General features: G+C 55.3%; 2 protein-coding genes and 1 long non-coding RNA gene across 6 annotated transcripts; all 3 read right to left on the bottom strand.

Annotated features, from left to right (window-relative positions):
• Positions 1 to 4,102: 4,102 nt before the first annotated feature.
• On the bottom strand, positions 4,103 to 7,532 carry HOXB7 (homeobox B7). Its single transcript, XM_058705222.1, has 2 exons — positions 7,009 to 7,532; positions 4,103 to 4,941 (listed from the first exon to the last, which is right to left on the bottom strand). Exons 1-2 carry the CDS (start codon positions 7,406 to 7,408, stop codon positions 4,688 to 4,690), a joined length of 654 nt encoding a protein of 217 aa, XP_058561205.1. The 5' UTR covers positions 7,409 to 7,532; the 3' UTR covers positions 4,103 to 4,687.
• Positions 7,533 to 7,873: 341 nt separating this feature from the next.
• Positions 7,874 to 8,631, bottom strand: LOC131498206 (uncharacterized). The gene is made up of 2 exons (XR_009255342.1): positions 8,539 to 8,631; positions 7,874 to 8,105 (listed from the first exon to the last, which is right to left on the bottom strand). It is a non-coding gene; the product is annotated as an uncharacterized LOC131498206 (long non-coding RNA).
• Positions 8,632 to 8,832: 201 nt separating this feature from the next.
• HOXB8 (homeobox B8) lies at positions 8,833 to 14,278 on the bottom strand. Of its 4 annotated transcripts, XM_058704125.1 has the most exons (4): positions 14,087 to 14,278; positions 11,636 to 11,862; positions 10,884 to 11,355; positions 8,833 to 9,994 (listed from the first exon to the last, which is right to left on the bottom strand). In XM_058704125.1, the coding sequence occupies exons 3-4, from the start codon at positions 11,305 to 11,307 to the stop codon at positions 9,687 to 9,689; spliced, it is 732 nt and encodes a 243-aa protein (XP_058560108.1). In that variant the 5' UTR covers positions 11,308 to 11,355; positions 11,636 to 11,862; positions 14,087 to 14,278; the 3' UTR covers positions 8,833 to 9,686. The 4 variants fall into 4 exon arrangements, with proteins under 4 accessions (XP_058560108.1, XP_058560109.1, XP_058560111.1 ...); XM_058704126.1 differs by lacking the exon at positions 14,087 to 14,278 and having other exon boundaries at positions 11,636 to 11,885; XM_058704128.1 differs by lacking the exons at positions 11,636 to 11,862; positions 14,087 to 14,278 and having other exon boundaries at positions 8,833 to 9,991; positions 10,884 to 11,619.
• Between the last annotated feature and the right edge of the window lie 1,497 nt (positions 14,279 to 15,775).

Below are 15,775 nucleotides of genomic sequence, written 5' to 3' on the forward strand. Positions count from 1 at the left end.
CAAACTAAATCATAGTCTCTCCTGCCCTCCACGCCCCAAACCGCTTATCTCTCCGCTGGCAGCTTCCCCAGAAGCCCTCTCACTCACTCTGTTTTTAGGTTCTCACCAGCTTTCCCGTTCTTCCACCCCACCAGCTACTTTAGGAATTTCGGTCTCCCTCCCAACGATCCTTCTCCTCCCTCCTCCCCACCCCCAGGAGGCCTGGCTGGAGAATGAAATCAGGCGCCGGAGGGACAGGACTAGCTGTCTGAGCTCAGCGCCAGGCAGCTCTCCAGTCCGGACACCATCAGGTTCCCTAACTGGGTTTTCTTTTTGATTTTCTTCTGCTGCTTCTTCTTCTTCTCTCTCTGTCCCTCCCTGTTTTGTTTTTGTTTTTGTGTACAAGCCTCAAACACAACAACACACTCCACAGCTTCTTCACAATCACCACGGTTGGATCCAGGGAAAGTTTGAGGTGCTCCCACCTGAGACACACCATGGCAATTTCCTCCACCGAAATCCACACACCCATAAAACACAAGGAATAGAATCAATATTGCACAGACACCAACACGCTGTGACCTACCGCGTTAAAAACCACAAAACTGTCTCCCTGCAGAGCGACGCTCCCTCCTGCGGGAGTGGCGACAGACCTGGGCATTCTCAGGCTGGCTTCCTGGGGGGAGGGGGTCTCCCTCGATGTTGGTGCCTCCACCCACAGCCCTTGAATTTCAAAAATGTCTCCGTAAGGGAGATAATGAGCATTTCTCTGTGAATTGTTCTTTCTGTGTCCCTCTAGCCGCCGCCTCCTCGCCCTCGCGGGCCTCTGCGGACATTCCAGGCCCTCCAGAGACCAGAACGTCCCTCGGCACCACCTCCCCTTGTGCCAATGCCGCCGGAAAACCGCCGATACCCATGCCGGGCAAGAGAACTGCGCGGGGGGCAACTGGGGGAGGCCGGAACAAGGGGGGGGGATGGTGGGAGGGGGAGGGGGCGCACACCCACAGAGGCCATAGCGACTGGCTTCTAGGGCGCCCTGGAGCCCAGACGCCCCCATCCTCTCCTTTGCAGCCCCCTTGCTTGAGCCTCTCTTCCCAGCTTAAAAAGGCGACTTAGAGCTCGCCTCCGTGGTCCCTTTTCGGTTCCTCCTCCCGTCTTCCCTGCCTTGGCTCCCCCTCCAGGAAGCAGCCACCCCTCTCTCTCCGGCCACCGAATTTCCTGGGAAGCCTCTCTCTGAAGTGCCCAGAGGTGGGGTTCAGCCCCCGTCTTGGAGAGAGGGGGGGAGACGGAGACAAACCCAAGCCCCACCCCCTACAAAATCGATGCAAAAGAATAAGAAGAGAATTGTAGAATCTCCCTTACCTTTGTAGACCTTGGGATTTCTTTCCTCCGATTGACAGGGGTGAGGAGGAAGGAGGGGGGAAAAGCGTTCTGTTTCTTCTTCATCTTCCAGATAATATTGTCCCAACCTGAGAGCCGTCGCTTCCCCTTCTCTGACTTGGGAGAGAGGGTGTTTCGCTTTTCTGACATTTGCATAGAAAATGGAGTAAGTTCTGGCTTTGAAAAATGGTATCAGGCTGCAGTCCTGGGCAGATTGTCCATTTACCCTCCATGATGACTAAAATCCCAGATCAGCAAGCAAATCAACTTAGAAATTAAAATTATTTTTGGTTCTCTCTTTTGTGTAATTCCCACCCCTCCTTCCCTCTCTCTCTCTCTCTCTTCTTTCCTCTCCCTCTCTCTTCCTCTCTCTCTTTTTCTTTATCGAGTGATACTGAAGTATAAAAATATCAAGAGGCTGGAGCCCTGAAGGACGACAGTGCTCCGACCTAGGTGTGGTGTCCAAAAGAATGCTGCATTATAACCACCAGGGAAATGATAAAAAGTTCATGTTCACGATCGCCCGGCCACATGACCGGCGCCGGCCAATCGCTGGATTCAACCACTCATAAACTTCTATCACAAAGTTGTAAATTTTCATAAAACAACAAGGAATTTATTGCATTTCTTCATGGCTGCTCCACCAGCAACCCTTTTCTCAGTCGCCATCTTCTTTTCTTCTCCTTCTCGCTATTTGGGGAAACCCCAATATGAGAAGGGGTGAGATTTGGGGTGCAGGGAATCAGGCAGAGGAGCCACAAGGGTCCATCTGGGAAGGGGATTCTTTCCAGAACCTCCCTATTCTCACAGGAGCTCTGCCCCCTCTTCTAGTAAGAATTCACCCCAAATCCTCCACACAGGGGCCATTCTAAGATAGTTTTGGGGTGAGTCGGGAGCAGCGGCAGGGATCCAGAATTGCCACTTGCATCAGGGCAAAATGAAAGCTTCAGTGCCCCCTCTCCCCCTTCTGAATGCCCCCCTCATTCCCAGCCCTCTAGATGGCAAGACCCCCACCTGTGAGGCTTGTGGCATTGCGGGTGTGGGGGCCCTAGATCCCCCAGGGCCTAGTTTTTCCCCGGGGAAGAAAGGTAGTCCTGATAGAGGCCAAGGCAGACAGTCTAGCAGCCAGATTCTCGCCTCTGCACCCCAGAAATTAGAAGAGGCTGAAGCCGGATCCCTGCCTCTCGCGCCCAAATGCCCGCACACCCAGGTTCCCAATGACAGCTCTGTGTGCTCTCAGGGGGTTCTGCGGTCATTAATGGGGGAAACTGCAGGTTCAGGGGACTTTTACTTACAAATTCAAATTAAACAGGTCCTCCTAAAATGCACTTCCTTTCCAAACTGCTCCCCCCCCCCTCTGTCCCCATACCTGTTCTTTACATTTAAAGGATCCAAGGCTTATAATCGAATAAATTCTAAACCTCAGCTCCACAGGTCTAGATGCCTAGGCGCCGTCTTCCAGGTTTACGTTCCTCAATCATGGGGTGTTTTGGAGGAAAACAAACAAACAAACACCACCAACAACCAACAAAATCCACCCCGTGTTTCCCAGGTCCCCTGAAATACTCCTGTATTTTGAATTGAGCTACCAGCGCCCAGATGCAGGAAACGAAATAACATCCCCCCACACATGTTTTTTTCTCTTTTTTCTCTTTCTCTCTACTCCGGAGAAGATTCCAGGTTGCCGGCCGCGCGGACCGCGGGTAGCAAGGCGCGGAGGAAGCCGGCGGAGCTGCGGCGGGAGGCGCGGCCGGCTCGGAGCGGCCCGGCTGCGGCCACACTAGCCGGGTAAACTTGCCCCGCTCAGGTTCTCGTTCTCAGGGCTCATTCCCCACCATTTTAAAGTATTATTCGGATCGCTGTGTTAATTTAGAATGAGAGAAATTAAAATGCATGAAAGCAAAAGAGGTGGAAATAAAAGAACCGAACAGGTCTTGCGGAAAATGTGTGCCTAGTGAGCGGGAAGCCCGGAGCGCCCCGGCTTTGGAGGCCGCCTTGGGCCGGCCGTGCGTCTCTGGTCGCCGGCCCGGCTTCTGCTCAACGCCGCCCAGGAAGCGGGAGGGGATCTGGGGGGGTCACCTTCCCTTTCCTTCCACTCTTCCTTCCTATGGGGCCTAACACTTTGGATTTCAGCTCTGCGTTTGGGCCCTAGCCTGGTCTGAAGGCCTGGACGAGGAAGAGTTCGCGTAACTGTGGGCGTTTTGTTTTGCGAACGTGCGCGACTGGGCGTGCGGGCTCGTGGATGTGCTTCCTTGGGGGGCGAATGTGAATCTGTGTTTATAAGCCAGCGTGTGAATGTACGTTGGCATGCATAAATGTTTCTGTGAGTGAGTGTGAACGTGTGTTTACTCGTGAGTGTGTGTGAACGTGAATGCGTGCGTTCCCCGGGTCGAGTTGGGATGTGTGGATGCCTGTATGTTTATTTATGAACGTACGAGTAGGGGTGTTTATTGGCGACTGTGTGTGGCGATGTATATATTTCTGTATGTGTGATGTCAGCCTGTGAATGTGTGTCATCCGTGCGTTTGTGTATGTCAGAGTGTGTAAAGGGGACGTGTGTGTGATATCAGGGTTCGCTGGCTAGTAGCCCCCAGAGCAAGGAGGAGGAAAGAGAGCCGACCCCAAGCACAGAAAGAAACGACTAGCAGCAGAAGTTGAAGCCAAGAGGCTCTGGGATGCATAACCCTGACCCTCTCTGTCCCCCACCCCTGGTTCTAGGGAAACACAGAAAATAAGGCATCTGTTCATTTTTAAATTGTGTTTTATTTCTCCATCCTTCAGGTACACATACAACGTAAAGAGGATCACGGGGGCTCATGGGAACAAGGAGCATCGGGCAGGCCAGGTGCACAGAGGGGACACTTGAGCTAGTCGGTGGGTCCATGGGGCTCCCTAAGGCCCCTTCAGTGCCGCTACTGGGAAGTCAGGGGGGCTCAGGAGGACGGAAACCACACACTGTAAGTCCAGACCCACAGACCACAAAGACAGCGTCAAAGAAAGGGGTTTACAAAACAGCAAGATTTTACAAAGACCTTACAATAGCGACATAGAAAAGGGGCGGCAAATCCCAGAAAGCTACAGAACAGGTAGATGATGTCCTCATATCGTACAAAACAAACCCGACGGACGTTTCTATAGGTAGTATTTTTTTTTCAGTGTTAAGAAACCAAAATTTCACCTTCTCTCCTTAAAAACTTTCCAACTGCTTTCCACTATTTAAATAGTTTTCCCCCTCCCGATTTAATTTGAGTTTCCTGGATCAGTTCTCAGAGCTGGGCTTCACCTCTCTCCCTGTCTCAGCTCTCTTCCTCTGCCCTTTCTCCGGCTCTCACTCTTCCTCGTCCTCCTCCACCTCGGCCTTGTCCTGGCCTGTGGCCCCAGGACCCGCCGTCTTGTTCTCCTTTTTCCATTTCATGCGCCGGTTCTGGAACCAGATCTTGATCTGTCTTTCGGTGAGGCAGAGCGCGTGCGCGATCTCGATGCGCCTCCGGCGGGTCAGGTAGCGATTGTAGTGAAACTCCTTCTCCAGTTCCAGGGTCTGGTAGCGGGTGTAGGTCTGGCGCCCCCGCTTTCGGTCAGTCCCTGCACATAATATTTAAAGGAGAATAATCAGTGTATGTAGGAGAAGCCACGAGAAGTGGTTGGGAGAGCCCATTTCTCCACTAAGCCAGATTCTTATTTTCCATACCCCCAGCATGTGCAGGCTTTTCTACAGGCCTCCTGAGGCAAACATCCCCACTTTCCACCCAGAAAGTCCTCCAGCCTCAAGCTTCTGGATGAAAAATTTAGCCTGCTGGCTCTTGTGGGATGAAGGAAGGTTAATCCTCCCATCACCCCTGGGACCAAGGACCCCAAGCTTCCCTTTTTGGATAGTGACTCTGATGTCTTTAGGGCAATGGGGCAATGGAAACCATAGAAGTGACCCTGGAGTGGGGCTCTAGGCCTGACCTGAGTGCTTTTCCCAAAAAGAAAAGGAAACAAAGGAGCCTTATAGACCTAGTCTCTCTCTCTCTCCCTCTCTCTCTCTCTCTCTCTCTCTCTCATACACACACCACACACACACACACACACACACACACACACACACACAGCCTGTTGTGGTATGAGGCGGAGGTGAGAATTTGCAGATTTCCTTGGAGCTCAGAGTTGGCCTGAGAGCAGTTGCCCTCTGATGACCATTTTCCAGTGAGTGGCTGAGGTTCAGACAGGGCCAGGCTGTCCTGCCTGCCCACCTGCCCAGACGACCCAGTTCTCCAAATCAATATTTGGGCCTCCAGGAAGGAAGGCACAGGGCAGACAGCAGCCTGGTTTGGGGCGGAACGTGGAGTATCAGGGTGGTGGGGGCTGAAGGCCAGAGGAGAGCTTTCCAGGTTAGGCCAAAACCCTGAGGAGCCTTGGGGGAGGCTGCACTGGGGGCGGTGACGATGCCAGCCCTCCTGGGAAGTAGACGTGGGAGGAGGGACTAGGGGCCCTAATTTCAAGTCAGATAAAAGCCAACGTGAAATGTTTACGAGCAGAAAAATTTGGGCTTTGATAAATCAACTGGAAAGGCAGTTGAATTATGGAGCAGGTAATGGGGACAGTGACCGCCAATACGGATGGTGTAGGAGCTGGGCTGCTTCTGGCTGGATTAGGAGCCTCTGACCACAAGTCTTGGGCCTTCTGAACCTTGGGGTTGGGCCCTGAGACCAGGAAAGCATTAAGAAAGATGTCTGGTTCGGGCTAGTCAGGAGACTCTACTCTCTTGGGGCTCCTGCAGTAGCCTCTTCAGTGGCCTGCACTCTCTAACTTCTGATTTGGCTCCATAGAGACCCTCTCCTAAGAGGACATTCACCCTTCTGGAATGATACCTGCAAACTTGCTGGCCACTTCTCCAGAGGCACTTAGGAACCCTAGGAGGGGGCACCTGAGGAAGCCAGCTGTACTCCTATGAGGCTGCTCACCCCCTCTTCCCAAGTTCACTGGGGGGTCAGGAGCCTCGTCTCTCTTGATCTCAGCCCCCCTGTCTCCACCTGCCTCTCTGGCTCTGTGTCCCTGGCTGGATCTTCATCTCTTCTCATACCCCCTCCTCCCGCCAAGCCTCTAGAGCCCACCTCTAATTGTCCAGAAGGGAATAATGGGGGAGCGGGGTTGGCTGGGAAGGAAGGGGGAGGGGAGAATTGCTGAGCGCTGCGGCCCCCTCCCCCAGACCTCCAAGCTGGGGCTGGGGGACACACCCAGAGCTGAGATCCCCGGCGGGGGAAGGGAGAAGGGAGGGGGGAGACCCTAATGGCTATTCTCTGCAAACCCCAGCCTTCCTCCACAAGACAAACGGCCTCGTCTCCAGCCCGTGCCGGCGCGGCTGATAAATATTTAAAGCTAAAAGGCCGGGAGGAAAGGTGGGGGGCGGGCGGGGGCTCGGAGCGCCACGGCGTCGGCGGAGAGAGATCCGCCAAGGGAGCAGAACGAGCCTGAGAGCACCGATCAAAAAATGGGGGTGGGGGCGGCGCGCCGGGCTGCGGCCGAGGGGCTGCCGCGTCCCCCACGGCCGACCTCCTACCGGAGCATTCTGGACGCGGAAAGGGGCACTCGGCCAGGAAGGGGGCGCCTTCCGGGGAATGTGCCCAGGCCACTGCGGCTCGCTCGGGATGGCTCGGTGCGCGGCGTTACCTGAGCTTCGCATCCAGGGGTAGATCCGGAAGTTACTCTCGGCCGCCAAGTCCGAGTCCCTCTGCTCCTTGGCGCCCGCCGCCTTGGCGGAGTCGCCGGGACACACCCCGGAGAGGTTCTGCTCAAAGGGCGCGCAGTGCATGTTGAAGGAACTCGGCTCGAGCCCGTAGCCGGCCGCGTAGACGCCGGCTGCACTCTGGCCCGCCATGCCCCCCCCGCCGGGGTACAAGCCCTGCATCGAGGCGGCGAAGGAAGCGCCCGAACCCGCTCCATAGCCCGGGCGCTGGGGGTTGGAAGCAAACGCGCAAGAAGTTTGTTCAGGGAAGGCTCCGGTAGCGAAAACCGAACTTGCGGCTGGATATTTAGAAAATAAAGCATTCGCATAATACAATGAACTCATAATTTGGCCGGATGATTTGTAGGCAGGGACGTTTTAGTGTCGGTTTTACGAGATTCCTTGATATATTACAGAATTAGAGTCCAGATTTACACCAAAAAGGACCCCCTTTTTCCTCTCCGGACCACGTGACCCCGCCCACGTGACGTGCCCTCCGCCAATGGCCGGGCGGCCTCCCCACGGCTCCCGGTAATGTGGAAAAAATTGTGTGGCGTTGGATTTATAAAATATGATCAATAATGAATGGGAAAGCCAAGCTCTGTGGATTGGGGCTGGGGGCTCAAGGGCCGCTGCCGACCCCCTTGGGCTGGAGGCAGCTTGCAGGCGAGATTTGGGGAGGAAGGGATTGAGTAGAAGGGAAAATAAATAACCTCCGAGCGATCCGTGTTGTCACCCCCCCCCCCGTACACCCACCTCCCCAGCCGGTTACCCAGCGAGAAACAAATGCAGGGACTGCCCGCAACTGGGTGGGTGGGTGGGGGCAGGGCAGGTCTTTATTAATCTGGGCCAATTCAGCCTGGCTGGGCCTTTGGGGGAACTTGGTCCTGTTCTCCCGAGGTGAAGAGCGGAGGTGAGCCTGGCTTCCTGGCTCTCTCTGGGTGCCCCCGGACATACGGGCAGGGATGGAGTGAGGCTTCGTGGGTGCTCCTACAGGCTCGGGATCCAGCCCACAGGCGTTGGATACTGCGGTTTCTGTTGGCTTAAAACAAAAAAAAAAAAAACAAAAAAAGGTTTGAAAATAAAAAAGGAAGGGGGTGGGGTGGGTGGGAAGAGAAAGGAAGGGAGGAGGGCGGCCTGGGTATGCTGCTCTCCTGGTTCCGGGAGGCGGATGCCTCAGTCGAGCGTGGCTGCCGGAGAAGCAGAGGCAGCGAAGGAAGGAAGGCGGCGAGCCACGACCTCGGAGCTGGGCGAAGGTGGCCAACTCTTGGAGAGGGAGAGGTGGGGAAGAGCATCTCCCCTCTCCTCCTCCTCCCCCCCCAAACCCAGTGGGGGGGGGGAATAAATATATAAGCTTGTTCAACGGCCCTGCGCTCCACTTTCACCAGCCACCCCCCCCCTTCCATGCACACACAGGAGACAGGAGAGGGCCCACAGAAACAAAAGGGGAGGTGGTGAGGGATAGAGCCACCAACCGGGCGCATCTCTCCAGCTTGGCCTGGGCGCCTGGGTCTCGGGCAGACAGCCTCAGAACACGAAGGGAGGGGGTTTCTCTGGGCTCCCCTCCCCCGTTCCTCTCTCCTCCAATCAGGCGCAGCCGCCTCCCTCACCCCCTGCGCCCCTGGGCCAAGGGACTCGCACCACCTGCCTCCAGCCCCCGCCCCCTCCTCTGGGCTGCCCGGCCCGGAGGGCGCAGGAGCCCGGTGACCGGCTCCCCCCCAGCTCTGCAAGGCGCCGGGGGCAAATGAGGAGCGCGGGCCGGGCCAGTCTCGGGTTCTCGCTTGTAAACTTTATTGTAACTCTTCCGCCCTTTTCAGGCGCAGACAACAGAACAAAGTATAGAGGAACAACAAAATATATAATTAGCCCTCCCACCCCCCAATAAAGCAATTCACGGATACAGGATACATTCTCTTCACAGTAAACCTAAGAACACTTTTAACAATTGCCCACAGCGCGCATGCTAACTAAAGTAACCTCTTTTGAGAAACACTTAAGACGAAATTGCCAAACCAAAGGGGGCGGGGGTGTTGGGAGGAAAAGAGAGAAGCAAGAGAGAAAGCCAGCGAGCTAGGGAGGGCAGCGGGGAGAGAGGGGTTGGGAGGGGAAATGAGGACGAGAGAGAGAGAGAGAGAGAGAGAGAGAGAGAGAAGAGAGAAGGGGAGGGAGACAGAAAGAATTACGGCGTGAATAGGCAGTTTCATGTTGTTGGGAGAACTTAGCAGAAATCGGTACCTCGGTCATTACAAAGAAGCACGTTCAAAGGAAAAAAGACCATTGCACAAGGAGGCTTTTTACACGGGGCGGGGGCGTGGGGGGCTCAGCCAGGCCGCAGCCGCTCACCCTCGCAGGGCGAGGGAGTCCTTGCTTAAAATCCTTTTCTTTTCCCTCCCCCGGCCCCCAAGAGAAGGGAAGGAGATCCACGGTAGCTCACACACGGAAGCTATTACGAGATACTACCACTAGCGGGGACTGGCGCGGCGGGGGACGCTGCGGCGGGAGGCCAGGCTCCCGGCCCCGCTCGCGGGGCCAGAGCTCTCTCGGGCGGGGGCGGGCGACGGCGGCGTGGTCGGGGGACCCGCGGACGGAGGGCAGCCGCGGCCCTGGCAGTCCCAGCTGGAGCCTACTTCTTGTCGCCCTTCTGCGCGTCGCCCTCGTCCGCCGCCTCCGGGGCCCGCTCCAGCTTCTGTTTCGCCAGCTCCTCCTGCTCGCATTTGCTGCTGGGGAACTTGTCTTTGTTGTTCTCTTTTTTCCACTTCATCCTCCGGTTCTGGAACCAGATTTTGACCTGTCTCTCTGTCAGTCCCAGCGCATGCGATACCTCGATCCGCCGCTTGCGAGTCAGATAGGGATTAAATAGGAACTCCTTCTCCAGCTCCAGGGTCTGGTAGCGGCTGTAGGTCTGTCGGCCTCGCCTGCGTCCGGCGGCTGCTGGGAATGGGGGAAAGGGCGAGACAGGGGGGAGGGGAGGGTGGGGGAGGGGGCAGAGATGGAGAAGGTTGGAAGATTCGTGAACCAGCCTAGGAGACCAGTATAATAAGGGCAAGGGACCTTCTACCCCGCGCAGGGGCGGGGGCGCTGGGAGGCCGCGGTCAGAGGAGCGAGGGGGGGGGGTGAGGGGGGTCAGACACCACTGAATCTAAGGGAGCCAGAAAGGGGGAGCCCCCTCCCCTGGTAACAAGCACCAGAGTTGGGTAGGGGTGGTTCAAATCTATTAAAAGTGCCATAAACTTTAGAAGGAAGGATGTGAAGGGGGGGTGGGGAGGAGGATATAAGAATTTAAAAAGCCAGGATGGGGACGAATGGACCCACCTTGAAAAGCCCCCAGAGCCTCTGCCCCAGAAGAAAAGTTTCTTCAGGGTAATTAAACTATAAAGCAATTGAGAAGTGCAAAAGTTGAGCGCCCCCACTCCCACCACCCTCTCTCCACTACCCCCATAAAACACTAAAAGGGGAAAAAAAGGATGAGAAGAAGAAAAGTAAGGCAGGGTGAGGGGTTTATGGATTCAGGAAATGTCGCTTAGCGACCCCCTTTCAAGGGAAACAAAAAAGAAAGGAAGGAAGCAAGGGAGGGAGGAAGGAAGGAAGGGAGGGAGGGAGAGAGGGAGGGAGGAAAGGAGGGAGGAAGGAAAGGAGGAAGGAAAGAAGGAAGGAAAGAAGGAAGGGAGGAAGGGAGGAGGAAAGAAACGGGAGGCGATCGGAACGCAGCAGGCACGTCTTCCAGGAGCTTCAGGAAATGCTCCCGGCCTTCCCGGCCCCCTGCCCGGCGTCGGGCCCTCCGGTCTCCCTTCCGCCCCGGCCGTCCCCGCCGCGAGCTCACCTTGCGGGCGCATCCAGGGGAAGAGCTGTGTGGGCGACGGGCTCTGCTCTGAACCCTCGGCCTCCTCGCCCAGGCCGCTGGCGGCGGCGAGCTTGCAGTCGGCGTACTGCACCAGGTCTGGATCCTGCGCACCGAACAGGCTCTGTCGCTGCAGCGGGTCGTAGCCGTAGAAGTTGCCCGGGTCCCCGTGGCACGCCACGGCGCACGGGTTCTGCTGGTAGGGAGCGGTGGACAGCGACGACGGCCCGTGGTAGAACTCCTGGATTTGCGACGGGTGCTGGAAGCTGCCCCCGCTGCTGGGACCGTACACCACGGTGGGTCGGCCGCCCAGGTCCTGGGCGAAGCCGCAGTCATAATAATTGGGGCGCAGGGACTCCCCGGTTTTGTATTTGGAGAACAGTGAGTTGACGAAATAAGAGCTCATTTTATTGAATTTTGAGGCGGCGGCGGCGGCGGCGGCTGTAGTTGGGGGCTGTTGGGGAGGGGGTGGGGAGGGGGAAAGGGAGGGAGAGAGAGAGAAAAAAAACGCGGATTCGCCGGCTCCTAGTCACCCTCGCCAGGGAAGGAGAGGGAAAGGGAGGAGGGGGAAAAAAGAAAAGAAAGAAAAGGCGAAGAAGATCTCGAAGCCGCCACACTTTTTGTGATTTCCAGGAATAGAAAAGGACAGCGAAGCCTCCAAAAGTCTAAGCTTGCATGGCAGCCGCGGCTCGCTCGCCCTCCCCCCACCCCCCACCCCCCAAACAAAAATATACCGCCACTTAAAGAGGTCCTCGCTTTACATTTCGAAGAAGGGATGCCAGTTCATAAACAGTTTTCGGTGATTTACTTCCCTGCAAATGAGTTGTTTCATATTTTGCACTGTCTTTTCATGATCATTTGCATCCATTAGAGACCCCGCATCCTATTGGCTTCTCCGTACTCCTCCCGGACAGAACGCAGAGCGAGGGTGCGAGCGAGAGAGAGCGAGCGCGAGAGAGAGCTAGAGCGAGAGAGCGCCAGGGAGTGAGGAGGGCGCGGAAAAAAAAAAAAAAAAAAGGAGGGGAAAAAAAAAACACCCAGGGAGAGCGAGGGGGAGAGGGGGAGAGGGGGGAGAGGGAGAGGGGGTGAGAGAGAATGAATACGGATTAAATCTGTTTAACTACCTACATTAATGAGATATCTCTCGCCTCACAACAAATCAAATACCTTCGCAGACCACCCCCAAAGACTGATGTGGGGGAGTCACGGAAAAAAACACGCACACACACATACACAGCGCGCCAGGCGGAGGCACGCTGTTAATTTCGCGATTTTAACGAGGCAGTTGGAGTCTTTTTAAATGTCAGGGTCGCTTCGGAAAAATGTAAAAGAACACGGTTTAATTGCGCCGAGTTTTAAAAGGTCCTATAAATGTAATTGGTATTTTAATACAAGTTATCAAATCATACAGCTTCCTCTCCTAAACATATTTTCAAACAAACGAGGTAGTCATATTTAAGGCTTTAATGATCAATTTCCTTATTATTGATAAAGGTTTAACTATCGTGTGGAGGGAATTGGCTGGGTAACCGGCCCCCAAAAAACGGCTGTAAACTCTTTAACAAACTATAAAACGCAATAAAGCCGGAGTCTGTTGTTGTTTATGCCGCAGCGCATAAAAGCTGTTAGCATTTTACGAGTTCTTTCCTCTACAGCTATAAAACTGCAGCTTCGATCGCCCCACCGCCCGACTGCAGCGCGGTGGGGGTGACGAAGCCGAAATGAGAACGATTATGGGTTTTTTTTTTCGGCGCAAACGGTGACTTTTCCGAGATTTTCGCCTCCTTCAGCTGTGGCCAGCACCTGCCCCCATCCCCTTTCTGGAGCCCCCCCCCCTCCACACCACCTACTCTCTGCCCCATCCGGGCCACTCACCAACTTTCCCTCATTAAACAAACAAGCAAGGATTTTCTTTAGAGCAGGGGTCCCGGAAGACATGAGAAGGGACCAGGAGGGGGGAAAGAAACTTTCTGGTTAATGGGCACTGGTGAAGCAGAAAGCAAAGTTCGCCCTGCAAAGGCCAGTTCTGCAGTTCTGCACAACCCTCTTGACCTGGAGAGCAGTGCTGGGATGGGGAGGGGGGCAATGACTCGAGTCAGTGCCCTGGGGGACCATCTTTGTGTGATGGGAGAGGGGCCTGGTGTTACTAGCAGGATGACACCAGGTTGGGCTGTCCCACTCCTGCACCCAGGCCTTGGGACCTTAACTAACGAAGCTCAGTTGGCTCCTAGCCTTCCCAGGCACCTTCTGCAGCACCCTAGGGTGAGCGGGCATCACCACGCCCATCAGCACATCAAAGGGAGGGAAGGGCCTCGGCGGCCGCTGCTGGGCGCCCACCAAGGCCCACGTGCTTGGTCTTGATGTCCCGTTCCTGTGCTGTCCTCTCCTCTGCTCTAGGTAGGGGCTGCAAGACTGTACGTGTGGGCAGGAGCACCTTGCGGCTTTCAGCATCCTTTGAGCCATGGTCACTGCTTAAACCGACCTTGGGATAGAGGGGATTTGGATGCAGCAAGGCCACAGAGCTCCCCATTTTCTCTCCTTTCCCCTGGGGGAGCCTGTAGTAGTTAAACCCAACTCTCTCCACAGACCTGAGGACCTGGGGCTCCAGAGGCACAGCATACAGGGCCGAGCTGAGTGGGTGCCACTCTCTCCTGCCTTAGCCTTTCCCAGCCTACTGGCCTGCTGGGGATGGTGGCCTGGTTTTAGAAGGCCCCAGTCCCAGGGTCCCAACCAACGGCCTCCTGAATCAGCTCACTGGCCAAGGAAAGGAAAGGAAGAAGGGAGGGAGAGGCAGACAGAAAGAAAAATTCTAACAACAAAGGTTAGAGGCTTTACAAACACAGTCGAGCCATTGTTTATTCACCAGAGTGCTTTGCTTTGGGAAGGGTGCTTTTGGGGGATCCCATTTACCCTAACCTTTGCAAAAATGAAACCATCAGCTTTTGCCAAGGGGAAACTACCAGTAGGGCCCCTTGGTCCTTTAAAAGTGAATCAGGAGAATGGGAGAGGGGCTGAAAGGGAGAGAGAGAGAGAAAGGAGAAAAGGAGGGGAGAGAACCAGGGTCTTGGATTTTCAGTGCAAGGCTGAGGGGGCGGTGAGGCAGCAGAAGGCAGAGTTAAGTTGTTGCCGAAGAGAACATTTTTATCAAGTGCGGGGGATTTTATGGTCATGATTTGAGGACTCACCGGTGAGGTAGAAATGCAATGACTTGTTCTAAATCATCCCTACACCGTGCCAGAAATTCCTGATGGAAGGAAAATGTTTCTATTATAAGAAAAAACAAGAAAGAGCGAGGAGATAATTTATAAACACCCAACGGAGCGCAGATTTATTAGAGAAACTCAAGTTGAGAAACTCCGCTGGTCTCTCTGCACCCGGTCTTGGGGGAAGAGAAGAAGAGAGACCGCGGCGAGGCTAATTTTAAGGAGGGGGGGGGGTGTCTATTTCTCAGGCAGGTTTGTCCGGATTGGGGGACACGCATCAGGCTGAACCAGGAGGAAATGGGAGATTTGGAATCAGAAGGGTTATGGACAGACAGCTCGTGGGTCTCAGAAGGAAAATTACCCCCAGTCCAAGCCTCCAGCTGCTAAATTTCGGAAGGACCCTTGTCCCCGAGGTTTGCCAGGAGCAGGGCCGCACGGATCCGGAGCTCTCACCTGGAAGCCACGGACCGACCGCGGAGAACCGAGCTCCTGCTTCACGCCGCCGTGCCCGCCCCCACATCCAGCCGGAAAACGCACACTTTTTGGGCTGCCCAACTTGGGGCGCGCAGAGCAGCCGAGAAAATATACGAGACCTCCCGCGCCTCGCCGTTCTGGGGAGCCCCTGCCCCGCGCCTGGATCCCCCGGCGCGCGCCCAGCCCCGGACGCGCACAAAGGCTCTGAAGCCTCCGTCCGTCCGTGCTGAGCCGCCCCGCCGGCTTTGGGCACCGACGAATCCCCACCAACGCCAAGGATCCATTTCTCCCCCACATGGCAACCCCCAAACGCTGGGCTGGCTCACCCGGTTCCCTCTCCTGCTGATCCCGTCTGGGGGCAGCTTCCTCTTCATCCGACCCTCTTCTACCCGCTCGCCCCTTTCACCTGACCTGCTCACCCGCATCCGGCTAGACATTCCTCTAGCTCCCCTCCCGGAAAATCTCATTTTTCCCAACCAGTTCTCCCCTTTTATTTTGCCCATTTCCCTATTATTATTATTATTATTATTATTATCGTTACTACTGCTACTGCCCGTTTTCAGGCATTGGTTCCCCTACCGACCACAGAAACTGGGTGAGAAGCGCTGAGACCTCCTCCTGGGGGAAATTCAGAAAATTGACCATTTGAGGGGAAGGGCGGGGGAGGGGGGGGAGAAACACACTATATCTGAAATCTATAAAATGGGGGAAACGGCCATAATGAACCCTATATTTTTATTACGCGCAAATTATTCATGACTTTTGGTAGCGCTCAGTTCATAGATTGAGGGCCGACCAAGGTGCGCGGTGCCGCCGCCAGAGTCCGCAGCCGCCGCCGCACCGGGGATTTTCGCGTGGAGCAAGGGTGCCATCTAGCGGCCGTCCTGAGAAAAGGCGCCGCCGCCACCGGCTCGGCCAGTTTCTCCCGAGATGCAGCAGCCTGCAGCCGCCGAGGCGACCTGCGGGAGAAACTTTCATTATTAGCAGAAAAGGGGGAGGGAAACGAGAGCAGGCGAGAGACAAGGCATCGGAAATCAGGAAATGGCTCATGAAATTGTGCAGATAAGCTAAAAAAAAAAAAAAACAAGGAGAGGGGGTAGGGAGGAAAAAAAATGAAACCATAAGCTTTTTTCTTCTCATACTTACCCCCGACCCCCTCCCTCCATCTCAAGCCCCTAATTTCTAGCGGAGACCGCC

The sequence above is a fragment of the Neofelis nebulosa genome, chromosome 16 (genome assembly GCF_028018385.1).
Source record: "Neofelis nebulosa isolate mNeoNeb1 chromosome 16, mNeoNeb1.pri, whole genome shotgun sequence".
Classification (NCBI taxonomy): domain Eukaryota; kingdom Metazoa; phylum Chordata; class Mammalia; order Carnivora; family Felidae; genus Neofelis; species Neofelis nebulosa.